The sequence below is a fragment of the Fistularia commersonii genome, chromosome 2 (genome assembly GCF_037954325.1).
Source record: "Fistularia commersonii isolate RoL2024-O1a breed Wild chromosome 2, RoL_Fcom_v1.0, whole genome shotgun sequence".
Classification (NCBI taxonomy): Eukaryota; Metazoa; Chordata; class Actinopteri; order Syngnathiformes; family Fistulariidae; genus Fistularia; species Fistularia commersonii.
This window is the reverse complement of record NC_141285.1, coordinates 9161526-9176551: the sequence shown is the minus strand read 5'-3', so window position 1 is coordinate 9176551 and position 15026 is coordinate 9161526. Positions and strand designations below refer to the sequence as shown.

General features: G+C 39.9%; 1 protein-coding gene across 4 annotated transcripts in view; it reads left to right on the top strand.

Annotated features, from left to right (window-relative positions):
* The window catches only part of ate1 (arginyltransferase 1), a 58524-nt gene that overhangs the window by 15991 nt on the left and 27507 nt on the right, over positions 1-15026 (top strand). For 2 of the 4 annotated variants that reach the window (XM_086166150.1, XM_086166134.1), the window contains 2 exons: positions 1073-1201; positions 7323-7355. In XM_086166150.1, coding sequence (XP_086022276.1) covers positions 1073-1201; positions 7323-7355 — 162 coding nt within the window. The remainder of the gene's footprint in view (positions 1-1072; positions 1202-7322; positions 7356-15026) is intronic. The other 2 variants (XM_086166142.1, XM_086166125.1) reach the window with 1 other exon arrangement.

The window sequence follows — 15026 nt, the reverse complement described above, 5'->3', positions numbered from 1 at the left end:
TGATCTTGCAGAAAAATGTCTTGTATAGCTTAAATTTTTTGTATACTTTTTTTTTAAATTATTATTATTATTGTTATTGTTATTAATGTTTTTAATAATTAATGTTATTTACTTTCTTTCTCATAGAATCATTCATTGGTATGAAGTTGATGAAATTGGACAAAGTGGAAATTTATTTTATTGATGAGCAGTTAAGACTTTTGGGTGTCAATATATTAGATAGACAATAAAGGTTAATGCATTGAAGAGCAGGTATCTATGAAAGAGCAAAATTCAAAAGGAGAGGAAATGGAGTGAAAAATGTTTCCATACGCTGGGCTTGAGAGCAGTGTTTCTCCAGGTGTCTGACTTGGCCTTCAGTCTGCCAGCAGGGTTGTTAGTCTTAGGCTTTTTTGTTTTTGGGGGGCCAGCTAGTCAGCCAAGTTCTTCCACCCTTCACACATTTAGGTCTGTGCCCCCCAAGAACCCCTTCTTTCCTCATGATTGATAGATTTTCTGTGTTCACAGTATGTCCAACCTCATTTACCTCCTTGTGAGGAGCCTCAAATACAGGACAACAGTATGTTTGTTGCCCAACTGATTGTGATTTAAGACGGCTGCTGTTTGGGAATCTGGACATTGTTCTCACCAACACAGTGTGTTGAGTCTTCATTCCCCACTTCTTTCCAAACAGTCTGTGGCAAAAGCTGGACCGTGCACTAGCCTCATCTTCAAGTTACCCGTCATCCCATTATTTTGAAAACACACTCCAAGAATCTTATTGTTTGCTTGCACTCATGTTTCCTTTTTGTGGAACAATAAAACCACTGATTCAAACTGAAAACAGACCCGCTGCGTAATCAGCTGCCTTGAGGACAAGGAGACTGACATGAACCCTAAAATACCAACGTACTTGTATAACACTGTTTTAAACATATTACTTTTTTATTTCTTCACCGTCATCCCTTCAGTGCACGCTCTTCTCTCCTCCCCTTAAAAACAGTACTTATCTTACATTTATTTGCACTCATTCTCAAACAAAAGCTGACCCTGCGGCTTATTGCTCCTTTTCATCTATACCTTGTGCTTGAAGGTGAGGCTAGTGCCTGTCAGCTTTGAGGACCCTCAATTCACAGCGTCCTATCAGCAGTCGGCGGCGTTGTATACCCGCTACCAGATGGCCATTCATGGTGATGACCCCAGCGAATGTAGTGAGAGTGAGGTACTGCATGATCATTATTCTACTCCAACTAAGTGCACATGCTTCTTCGGCTTCTTCTATACAACCAGATACATGTGAATTGGATGCACCGACATCAGAAAAAGTGATGGAAGTTTGCTAGTTTGCGCAGTGAATGCAAAGTGGTATCTACCTTTCATTGTCAGTGAGGGAAAAAATAGCTTCGTATATATTTTTGCTACAGTTCACAATATTTTTTTGTACACATCCTCTTTTGTCCAGTGTATTTAATAATAATAAAATGGGAGAAAATTGCTTTCCATCTGGATACAGAACTACTGGACATTCTAACTAACCTGAGAAGGCCCTTTGTTCCCCAGGGCTGGAAAAAACCTCCTCCTCAACCTCCCTGCCAGCAGGCCTCAGTAAATTACTGAATTCTCCAGCTTGTAAAAGTAAGGTAATTAATAAATAATAAAAAGCTGTGAGTTTGGGCAGGCTGTGGCAATTTTTCCCAAGTCCATAACACCTGGTTTAGTAATGAGGATCTTGAAATCAAGGTTTGTGTTTTTAGTGCAACTCAGGTTTATGAATAAGGGGATCAGATGGTTAAAAAACTTGAGGAATAACAAAATAATAGTAATGATCAATATTAAAATGGTGTTTTGCTTCAGCCCATTCTACACATTTTTTCGGGTTGCTAAAACTTATTGACCTCCTTTGCTGTTTAGTTTGAATTGGATTTTACCCATGACATAATGCAAAGCACCTGGATTAATTTGTTTATTTAGGCAGTAAGGATTTGAGGAGGATCCCTATTCAGAAGTGTTCTACTCAAAATCAATAAGCTAGCAAAACATGAATCACTGCAAATATCCGATTTTTCAGCTATTATTATACACACAGAAGCCGTAGTGCATCATTAAAATATCCACATGGTCAAAATTTCATCCAGTTTGTCATGTTAACATTAGCAACTCTGTAACATTATTTTACTAAACCACAACATGGCAGTTTATAAAGTGACTAATTTTGGACCTCGTGAGTATTTCCAACTTTCCAAGGAGGGATATTCTTATAGTAACAGCACTTCACTGTATTCTCAGATGCTGGATGTCAGATGATAGCATCTCTATCCTCAGAAGTTGGAACTTTGTTACCTGGTGGTTGTTAATGCGTCTGGGCTGACTGAGATTTGGGCTGATAAATGAGTAATTTTGGATGTCTGAATGTTTTCTATCGATTAGTGGGAATATAACCTCAAGATAGATTCCAAAGTATGGTCCTCAAACTATTCAAATGGCATATGCTGCAAAATCTTCACAAATAGGAATCTTCACAGATCGGCTTACCTGTTAAGATTTTCCCTCCCCTGTAGCCCTTTGACCAAGGATTAAGACAGAAATATCTCCTGCTCATCCACCATCTTTTTAGATTTTGCTTTCTCACTGTGAACTATGTTAAATAAATAATCAGATCATTCTCCAGACCAAATTACTGTCCCCTGTGTACAATTCAATATACAGATTCTGCTTTCCACTAATAGACATGACTCATTATAATGGCAAGTATAAACCGGACACCGAATCAACCCCTCACTTTGTACTGAATAACTCCGGAAGTGTATTGGTGTCAGGTAAGGCCCTCTGGTTATTTCAGGAGTTGCCTCCCTGCAGATAATGAGTGTGAGTTCATATTGAGTTCTTTCAACTCAACTGAATTTTACTCTGCAACAAGTCTTGAGAATTTGACTTGCAAGTCCCTCCAGAAGTGTGGTGATTGAGCATGCAGTGTTTTCTGGCCCATCACATTTCCACTTAACTTTCCCTTTAAGTCTGGACTTCATAGGCCCCTGTTGTTCTGACTCCATTATTAAAAAATAGCGAACACACTTTTGATGTGGTGAAGACAAATCTGGGCACTCTTCCATTTCATTCTTGCTGCCTACGAAGTAATTTTTTTGTTTTTGTGGCGATATATATTCAAATATTTCTCAGAGACAGAATTTGGAATTCTGTCAGCTTGTTTCTGTGAAAGATGGTCGGAGAGATTGTATTGTGTCCATTTGCGAGTTTAAGTTCTCTACCATAATTGTACCTTCATTAGACAATGTAGACCTTGAGGGAAATGGGTGTGTTTATGGAAGTATGCTTTTCCTTTCATACCATGAATGGGAGTTAGTCAGGAAACATGAGTTGATGTGGAAGGAATAAAGTCCAACTTGAGGAGCACATTTTATCATGCTGTTATTTACACACACACACACACACACACACACACACACACACACACACACACACACACACACACACACACACACACACACACACAGAGGTACACATTCACTCACACTTACTATTCTCAACTGTTGTGCTGAGCCGTGACTGAGTTTCTGCACATGTGGCATTGATTTTCAGGAAAACAAATCTCCCTGATTCTGTATTTACTGCTCTTGATGGGAAGGATCTTAATGCTGGAAAAAAATAAACGTTAAATGGTAAATCTGTATAGACTGAAGAAATCAAGGTGGAAAGAATAGTCAGTTGTCCCCTCTTTTTTTGTCAATTCATTTCTAGAGCTTTGTTGATCCATCTCCTTTTAGTCAGTGTTTGTTGCATTTTTATCATGCGCTCTTTACGTTGCTATAAGGATCCCAGAGCTCTTCTGGTATACAGTCTGAAACAGTTACATGAAGTTTGATCAAGAGAGAAGTGAAGCAGCATTTGATTTACTTGTTCATTTTTTTATGCTATCTCATCAGTAAAAATAGAAGCACAATTTGAGTGTGTAAAGAGCACAGTCATGCATGGTCTAAGTAGCAACTATGCTGAAGCAGATGGGTGTGTTTATAAGTGCTCTGTGTGTGTGTTAGAGACAGCTGCTCGCCTTTCTAATCGTACACAGATGAGTGTTTACTATAGGAAAGGGAGAGAAAGCAGAGAGGTGATAGACTCCATGTGTTGTCGATGAGAATGTTCAAGAAGATACTCGCCTCGGTTTACAGACGTGGATTAGACACAGACAGGAAGCCGGGATTGTATCACATGTTTCTTTACTTGTCGTCCTAGTCAGTTCCACGTTTTGGAACTACCTGTGGTTGCCTGTGAGTGCAAATGTCTTTTTAATGAGTTGTCTATTGTTAGTCAGTCGCCCCAGTGTGATTAGCCCAAAGAGAAATGGTAAATTTAGCTCAGCAGTTTTCATATTGTAGTGGAACCCTGCCATGGCCCACTTTTATTGATACAATTAACTAGCAGCCAGCTCAAAACTTCCTACTAACAGAGGAGGATGAGTGACTATTCCAAACAAGGAAGGAGCCTAGAGCCCTCTGTAGTTCATCATGATACATCCAGTAATGCATTTGCATACATATAGGGCACAGATTTTTCACACACACTCGCCGGATCAAATAATGCCCAATTTTACTATAAGGTTGTTTGGAGAATCTCATTTCCACACAGCAGCCTGCATTTTAGTGTGGCCTCATTAAATGATGTCATCTAATAACTGCAGCTGTTGTTCTGATGGTTAACTGCTTGTTTTTTTTGTGAGTTTTCAACAACAGTTTTTATTTGTGCCTTTCAGCAATATTGCACATTGGGAGTCTTTGCTGTTGGTAATTTGTTGAGGATGGACACTGCAAGGTTTAGGAGTGGAAAAGTACTATTTCCTGGCATAACAGTTACATGGAGGGGCTTCATAAGCATTGTTTCACAAGTATATACACAGTACTCTTCTCCTTTCATGTGTTTGTGTTGAAGAGAATTTTTTGCAATAACTATACTCAAGTATAAACAAGACTTGAGTATGAAATGCAGTGTCAAAATTACATCACAGAAGTTACAGGATTTATATTGCTTATATTTGTGCATCTGAGCAATTTCCTGTTTTATCCTCTCCTCTTCTTCTCGTTGGTGTAGCTTGAGGGGGCCAAAGGTGGTGTTTTGCATCTTGTTTTGTTCACCACAACAGGGAGCATAGTTCGTGCGACTTATATAACTCCAAACAAACACTCTCACCTAAAACTGTTTACACAGTTGCAGTGCATGTCTCCTGCCGATTACGAGGAGTTCTGGTGGACATTCTCTTGCTTACAAGGTGTTTGTTCTTTATTTATCTCTTGGGCGGTTGGCATCCAGGTTTGATCCCTGTCTCCGCCAGAGGTCAATTATCTTTGAGTAAGACGAAGGACCTCTAAGCCCTCCTGATGTCATTCTCATCAGTGTGAATGCACTGTAAAGTGCCTTGAGCGATCGCTATGTGGAAAAGTGCTAAGCATAGACAATAAATTCATTTACTTTTATTTGTAACTGGAACCAGTATTTTGTTAATTTTGTCAATTTTCTAAGTAGGATCCAGCTCAAGTGAGAGTGTCTAAAAAGCATTAAAACTGTTTGGGCAATTGTTTCAGGCATATTAAATGGATTTTGAAAACACAGTTTTCATGCATCTGTGCCAGAACATCGCCTGTGTTTTAAAGCACCGCGTTAGTGTCACCAGTCTAAACGTCAGCTGAAGTAGACAAACACACAAAATATGGATCATTTGGGATTAAACATTTGGCAGGACTGAATGAGTTACACCTAAGCCAGGACTGTCCCACCCACTGAACCGTGACTTCAGTCGTTTTTGCTCGTAAGAGTTGTACTGCAAGGCACAGACACACATGATATCACATGATATTCATGAGATTGTTAGAATTTCTGGCACCCCTGTATCTGAAAATGTATAATCATGATAAGTTTGACAGAAATGCTGGCCAGTGAATTACTAATTTTCATTGGCTTTGGTTTTAATGTTGCCATATCATTTAGAGAGGCTTTTCCAAAAAGCCATTTTGAAATGTTTATGGAGAGCAAATGGGCTATTCCATGTAATATTTATAATTAAAGAACAGGATACTGTGACTTTAGATTTTGATCTGTGATCAATTTGTTCTCAAAACGAAAACATTGAATATGATTGGCTATTTGTATCATATAATTTTATTGGAAGATCGCGGTCAGTGAATTGCAAGGAAGAAATCACTCACTTAATTTTTTGTATACTGGTACAATATGTAAGCGAGGTAAAGGTTGAAAATAAAACTAATTTTCAGCCAACGGTAGATTAATTTTTTACTTATTCTTAATATATACTTATTAATTTGTTATTTTTACGTTGTATTAACTACAATGAGTCCCACAAATTTCTGTCAGCACAGCAAATTTAGATATTGTTATTTCCATCATTTGCTCGCACAGGTTGTGACAAACTATTCAGTTTTACTGATATCAACAAAACAATAACTTTTGAATTAAGCTTAAACTATATATAACATTGATAAAATGTTTCATGTTGTTGATTGATTTCAGTTATGCCTTTAATGCATTCTACTGACAGGACTTATGCAGTTAATGTATATAGAGCTTCTGCAGTTTATTGTTAGCAGAATGTTTTAAATATTCAAATTATTCGTATTCGCTTCAAAAATACATTTTTGATTTGGCTAAAACCAGGACCAGCTGTAATATGTTTTCTGCACTTTGCATCTACTCTTACAAGATTAATATCTGCCAATGAGTCTTTGTTAAAAGGTTAAAGATATACGTTTGTTCATGGCTGTAGCAGATTTGAGATATGGGTTAAATATGGATATATTCATGTGTGTTCATTATTTGGCCTTCACAACAGCTCTGCCATTGCTGGTACTCTTTACAATTTTTATGGCCTTTATTCTGCTATTTTTTATCCCTCAGTCTGACAGACCAGTTCATCTGCAAACACACTGCTCTCAATCCTGGCAGGAAAACGATATGGACATTAAAGGGTAGATTGTACAAAAAAAGTTCCCACAATAATTGATTTCTGATGTATATTTTGTGTGTTAACAGATAGGCTTTTTCACATCAGCAATGGTGCACGTTTTAGCTGTCACTGTAGCTCCCTTTGACTGTAAGCCTCAGATGATTGGCTAAATGTTTTCATTTGTGTAAATAGAGTCTCCATTTTCATAGTCTTTGAATGTGGGATATTTGAAACAAGATATCTGAGGACAGAGAAAATGTGAAGGCTTACACTATATAAGAAAGCAGCAGTGATGTGTATGGCTTTCATTTATGAGTTGGTGACCCAGAGAACTAACTATTTCTCCTCTGTTTTCCTCCTTTGTTTTCCTCCACAGTTCCGAAGATTTCTCTGTGATTCACCATTAGAGGTTTGTATTGCCTTTGGTTTGCTGACAGTTTAATGCAAAAAACCCTTCATTTAACTGGCTTCACTTGTCATGACTTCCCCTAAATGATTTGAGACCTAGGTGATATTACTCTCATGTAAAGTCAAGTAATTAAATAATTTATTTTGTTTGTTTTTCAAGATTTTAGTGCTTTAACTGACATACTTCTAAACATTCAGTTTATGCTCATTGTCAAATCTTGTTGTGGAAACTGGACTTAGTTTTTCTTCTTTAAGATGTTCACCTCTCAGATGCTCCTGCAGTTCCGACACTCAGTTCTTGAGAAAACTAAATCCAATTGCCATGATAAGATTTGACGATTGACCATGACATGGATGGCTGACAATCTTCACAGACAAATTAATTTACATTTGTTTTCGACATCTTTCACATGCTCACCTTTTTTTTCCTAGAGCCCTCTAGCAGGATTTAGGGGAGTTGAAGGATTTAGGGAGAAGTTCTTTATTAATTCAAGTCTTTTAACTTCTAACCTTGTCAGTGCGACACTCCACTACTACTCACTTTGTGTGCTCTGGGGTGGATATCAGGCTGCACAAGCAGCTCTTCGGGCATCCATTGGGTACCAAACTGATAAAAAGTTGGTTTCGCTAAGCACCTTAAAAGATTTTACCTCTGGCATCAGATAGCAACTCATGCTCATAACCAAGTTGCTAAAATTATACATGTATAACATTAAAATAATGCAGATCTGTAGGAGGACCCATACTAAAGTTGTGGTTGTCCCAATGGTCACAGCTCGGCCTCACCAATTTTTTTACTGTCTTGGCTTAGAAATCCCAGTGGACCCTTAAGGTCAGGACAATTTCACTTGTAATTAGACCCAGGATGGGCACTTGTAACAGCCACTTTAATAGGATTGAGGTCCAGGGGCACACACACAGATACACACAAACACAGTCACTCTGTGTTGCCCTGTGGGCCCCCTTGGGTCTTCACTAATGAACATCATTAGTGTTTATAGGAAACAAGCTTTTATCACCTCGTCAAGGCTGGCGACCAGGCACACTGAATTACACAGTTTTGCACACATACACAGACATGTGTGCATAGAAATTCCGTGGCACACTGCCTCATATATCTTCCAGCCTTCACTGTTCCTTCTTCTCCGATGGATATTATGAGGCCACCCCTTTTTGCTTGGAGTCCTCCTGCCAAACGTCTTCATTTCTTTCTCAGATCTCTCTCTCGGTCTGCCTTTGTCTCCCCCAAATGCTCTGTATTTCACAGTTATTATATGTGGCTTTTCTGTGCTACTTCTGCATATTGGCCTCCATCTGTCTCCAATCAATGCTATTAAAACACACACACACACGAGCACCCGCGCACACACACACACACACACACACTAACCACATGGACCTGTGACTGTGTGGTTCATCTGCTTGCATGATGTACTCAACATTATACAAATGTATGTAAACAACTTACCAAAAAATTCAACTTCAGCTAAATAGCAGTCAGGTTATATGACCAGCTTGTTTGTCCCTATGTCAATTTTATGAAAATAACAGAGGTTTTTTTTTATTTAAACTGGAACACAAGTAATTACCATCAGATGTTACTGATTACCTTTTTTCAAAAATAAAATACAAAAACAGACATGCAAATACTTTGGGGTTGTCTAAAGCAGCATGGAAGATCAATACTTTTTAGTATGATGAACAGGAGTCATGCATTGCACTTGACACCAGTGGGGTCTATGGGGCATGTGCAGTAGGAAGTTTTCAGGGCCAAATGAAGGAGGGCCAGTTACTTGGCCAGCCTTAAGCATGCTGAGACCTTTTCTATTGGAATGAAATGCAGTGAGATTTTATTTCCAAAAGTCAACTTGGCTGTCATGTCAGTGTGTTAAACAAAAACTTATATCTTGCCAGTATTCAACAGATTGGGCACACCTCATACCTTTGTTATAAAAGTCCTGTTAAGTCATCACTGCATTTGTTCAGGAATCTGGATGGATATTGATATAACTTCACTGGCTGGTGTCAAATTGTAGTCCTCTATAGTAACCCTAATGCTCAAACAGGGGTTGGGTGCGATTAGTGGCAAAGTACTTTTATGGACCAAGGGCCTTGACCACAAAACCTTTTGTCTGCTTGTCTCTTTACGTTTTAGTCTTCCTCTTTACTTTTGTAATGATTAGAAGCAAGTGAGATATGTCCTGTAAATGGACAGATAATGTTCCAGGTGACATACTGTAATAGTGAACACGCACAAACAGATCATGCTTCAGCTGTAAGCCAAAAACTTAATGACCTGCCAGCTGTATCCACTGTAGTCTCATCTCTGAGTGCAAATACATATGAGCTTGCACACTTGGCCCTTTCAAACATGCGAAAAATTAATCATTTCTTTCAATGACAGTTAACAGGTTGTCATAGTCTCAGCAATTATATAATTCTACTTTGTAGTGTTTGGTGTCTCTGGATCCAAAGATTCATATGAGAAGGACAAAACACACAGTTTTTGGCTTTGGTGAAACCAGTCTGGAAATGTTTATACTCGGCTGGCATTCATAATGGCCAGAGAGATGTGACTCCTGCTGTTAACAAAAGAAGTTAATTTTTTTTGACAGAAAAACTGACTATATGTTTCAGTAGATTTGTTTACTGAGAGCATGCACCACAGTACAACATGCAGATAAGTCTGCAGATACATTATCAAACTGTGAGATCAGCTTTCAATTTTCATCCTTGAGGCCTTGAGAGAACTCATAGCATCACTTCAGATTGTACAACAGCAGTGTGGGTGGAACACAACTCTGACCAGCCTGAGTGCACCTGTGCTGCTTCCACAATCTCACTACCTTACCCCATTCACTATCCCACTCAGTAACATGTCCTGCCCTCACTCTGCTGTCTTTCTTATCCATGTTTTTCCCAGCACGCACACATCCTGCCTATTTTTCTTGATTTGTTTTATTCATTGCATCGTCTCTCTATCGATATTGTCGTTTAGTTTTGGTTGTGTATTTTTCACCCACACTGTTCCTTTATGTTGTCTATTATTATCCCTAATGTTGTTGCTGTTGTTGTTGTTGTTGCTATCTATTTATTTGTGGATGTCTTGCTATCTTCTGTCTCTATATTTATGTTCATATTTATTTTATTTTTTGACATAATAACTGTTATGATTCTGTGACAAAGGAATTTCCCCTATGGGGATCAATAAAGTTTATCTTATTATCTTATCTTATCACTTTAAGGTTACCAAATAATACAGGCCAAAAATTCCCAATCATTGGTCGTTCTGTTATCATTATTAGAAAAGAGACCGTGTCAATCTCATGTGGAATTGTGGGCCTGACAATTTCATTTTAGAAATTGATGAAAAAGTTAGTTTTATATCTGTAGAAGCAGATGGGGAGAGGGGGGGGGGGGGGGGCAATGGTAATACACTACCTCATTTAATAAAGGTGATCACATGGTTCCATCTTAAGGCCATATGAGAGTGATTTGGGGCTGCAGAGGAAGTGGTTTGAAGTATTCCAGGGAATGTTTAGAGTTGTTGTCACAGTGGCAAGGACAGAACCATTAAGCTGTCGTCTAGGTTGATGCCCAGGTCAGAAAGATGGAATGAGCCTTGAACATGATCTGAACATAGAAACAAAAAACTCAAGCGGCCATTACTTCTACAAAACTGGCATTCACATTTATGAAATTTTGATAAAACACATTTGAGACCCCCACCCCCCAAACACATGCACACCTACAAGTTAATAATGACACTAAAGAACCCCTGACAAAGCCTCAAGTGGTTTTTGGGAGGAATGTTTAATGAGAAATTACAGGCTGCCTTGCTTACACAGACAGGTGACCAGACCAATACCCAACTAGTGTCTGCTTTCTCCAGATGTGGGGCCTTTCACCCTTTAAGGACCCTAACTCCCATCACCCAGGTGTCTGTCTTTGATTCCCTCGATGCCTATGAGATCATGATTATGATATCTAATTGTAGAGCTAACAGCTGCGTGAAGAAAGGCAAATATTGCTATTTTACAAAATGTCTTGGCGGCACGGGCCAGTGTCTCCCTGAGCCGGTCCCAAGCCTGGATAAATGCAGAGGGTTGCGTCCGATGTAGAACTTTTGCAAAAACCAAACATATGAATCAAACATAATAACCACATCATACTGGATCAGATTACCAATAACCGCCACTGATGACCTACAGGGAACCAATGGAAACTGGGCTACTGTAGGTCAAAGAAGGAGAGGAGGACAGTGTGTTCGGAAGCAGAGAGAGAAGAGGAAAGGCAAGAGTGTGGGACTGAGAGTAGGGACATTGAATGTCGGGACTATGACAGGAAAAGGTAGAGAGCTGGTCAACATGGTGCAGAGAAGAAAAGTGGAGACCAGGTGGAAAGGTAGTAAGGCTAGAAGCTTAGGAGCAGGCTTAGAGTTTTACTATCATGGTACTGACAACAAGAGAAATGGAGTAGGAGTTATCTTGAAGGAGGTGTTTGTTAGGAATGTTCTGGAGGTGAAAACAATGTAAGATAGACTTATGTTTCTGAAACTGGAAATTGAAGGTGTGATGCTCAATGTTGTTAGTGGCTATGCCTCGCCGGTGGGATGTGAGTTTGAGGAGACAGAGAAGTTCTGGAATGAGCTAGATGAGGGAATGCAGAGTATCCCCAGAGATGAGAGAGTGGCAGTTGGTGCAGGCTTCAATGGGTGTGTTAGTGCAGGCAATAGAGGGGATGAAGAAGTGATGGGTAGATTTGGTGTACCGGATAGGAATACAGAGGGACAGATGGTGGTAGGTTTTGCAAAAAAGGATAGAAATGGCTGCAGTGAACACTTTTTTCCAGAAAAGACAGGAACATAGGGTAACTTATAAGAGCGGAAGTAGGAGTACCCAGGTAGACTACATCTTGTATAGACAAGATAAATTGAAAGAGGTCAGTGACTGCCAAGTAGTTGTAGGTGAGAGCGTAGCCAGACAGCAGTGGAGTGTGGTTTGTAGGATGACTCCAGTGACAAGGAAGATCAAGAGGACAAAGGCAGAGCAGAGGGCAAAGTTGTGGTAGCTGGAAAGGGAGGAGTGTTGTATGGTTTTCAGGGAGGAGTTGAAAAAGGCTCTGGGTGGTTAGAGAGAGCTTCCAGATGATTGAACAACTACAGCTAATGTTATCTAGGAGACAGGTAGGAGAGTACTTGGTGTGTCATCTGAAAGGAAAGTATATACGGAGACTTAGTGATGTAATGAGGAAGTACAGGAGTATATACAGAGAAAGCGGTCAGCAAAGAAGTAGTGGACACTGAAGAGAACAGACAGGAGTACAGGGAGATACAGAATAAGGTAAAGATAGAGGCTAAACAAAGGGTGTACGGTGACCTGAACGATGACAGTAAGGAGTGAGAGAATGATCTATACAGGTTGGTAAAACAGAGAGATAAAGATGGAAAGGATGTACAACAGGTCTTGGTGATTAAGGTTAGAGAGGGATATGTATCGACAGATGCTAGAAGAGTGATGGGAAGATGGAAAGAGGACTTTGAAGAGATGATAAATGTGGAAAATGAAAGAGCGGTAAGGGTAGAGGAGGTGATAATTGAAGACCACAAAAAAGCCCAGATTAGTTAAGTGAAGTGAGGAAGGCATTGAAGAGGATGAAGAGAGGAAAGGCAGTTGGTCCCGATGATATACCTGTGGAGGCGTGGAAGTGTCTAGGAGAGGCAGCGGTAAGCGTTTCGGACTAGATTATTCAACAACTTATTAGCGAGTGAGAAGATGCCTGAACAATGGAGACGGATGGAGTGTGATGTGCCCATTTTTAAGAATAAGGGGGATATGAAGAATTGCGGCAACTATAGAGGAATAAAGTTGATGAGCCATACAATGAAATTATGGGAAAGAGTAGTGGAAACGAGACTGAGAGCAGAAGTCAGCATTTTGGGAACAGCTGTATGGCTTCATGCTTAGAAAGATGCAGTACAGATGCAGTACTTGCTTTGAGAATGCTAATAGAGATGTACAGATAAGGCCAGAGGGAGCTGTATTGTGATTTTGTCGACCTAAAAAAAGCATATGACAGGGTGCCAAGAGAGGAACTCTGGTATTGTATGGGGAAATCTGGAGTGGCCGAGAAGTATGTTAGACTGGTGCAGGACATGTATGCTAGCTGTGAGACAGTAGTGCAGTGTGCTGCAGGGGTAACAGAGAAGTTCAAGGTGGAGGTGGGACTCCATCAGGGATCAGCTCTGACCCCCTTCTTGTTTGCAGTGGTGATGGACAGGCTGACAGATGAGGTGAGACAGGAATCTCCATGGACCATGATGTTTGCAGATGACATTGTGATCTGTAGTGAGAGCAGAGAACAGGTTGAGGAAAATCTAGAGAGGTGGAGGTATGCGCTGGAAAGGGGAGGAATGAAGGTTAGTCGCAGCAAGACAGAGTATATGTGTGTGAATCAGAGGAACTCAGGTGGAAAAGTGAGGCGACAGGGAGTGGAGATCAAGAAGTTGGAGGATTTCAGGTACTTTGGGTCAACAGTCAAGAGCAACAGAGAGTGTGGAAAAGAGGTGAAGAGACCGGTTCAAGCAGGTTGGAATGGGTGGAGAAAAGTGTCAGAGTTACTATGCGATAGAAGACTATCAGCCAGAATGAAAGGAAAGGTGTACGATACAGAGGTGAGACCAGTGATGTTGTATGGCATAGAAGCAGTTACAATGACGAAAAGGCCAGAGCCAGAGCTAGAAGTCGCATAGATGAAGATATTATGGTTCTCTTTAGGAGTGACGAGGATGGATAGGATCAGGAAGGAGTCTTATCAGAGGAACAGCACATGTTAGATGTTTTGGAGAGACGGTCAGAGAAACCAGACTGAGATGGTTTGGTCACGTACAGAGGAAGGATAATGAATATATTGGTAGACAGATGTTGGAATCGGAGCTGTCAGGCAGGAGGTCTAGAGGAAGACCAAAGGGAAGATTTATGGATGTATTGAGAGAGGATATGAAGGTAGTTGGTGTGAGAGAGGAGGATACAGAGAAGAGGGTTAGATGGAGAAAGTTGATTTGCTGTGGTGACCCCTGAAGAGAAAAGCCAGAAGAAGAAACAGAAGAAGATGAAGATCTGATGGGAGCTAATTCTGTATGTCTGTTTTATGACAATTATAAGTTCCTGACACGAAAATTGGACAAAAAGTAAAATTCCCTGATAATTTTGTACTGCTTCATCTTGTCATCATTCCAAATACTTTTTGTTCATTTAACTAGTTATGCACTTGATAAATAATGTGTTCTCTAATGTTCTCTAATCATACATTTTTTGCTGATTCATCAGACAGCAGGGAATCCCCTGTGGACCCATCTCTACCATTGATTACTTCTAAATCAGACAACTTACTTGTTCACAGGAGAAAACTTAAATTCCTGTGTTAATGTATGAGAAAGGTCATACATAAGACCAGTGCTATTACTCATCATTAGATGGGTGATGTCTCTTTTTTCAATGGGCTAGTTAAAGAACACAAATTGGTACAAAGAAAACATTAGGACGGTTATCTCGCTAGAGATGTCAATCCCTCTGGGCTGTGTGTATGTAACTGTGTGTTTTACTTTGCCTTTTTTGGTCAGACTGTGGGTCCCGTTGCATTCTGGATCGTTGATCTAGCTCCCTTAGTCTTG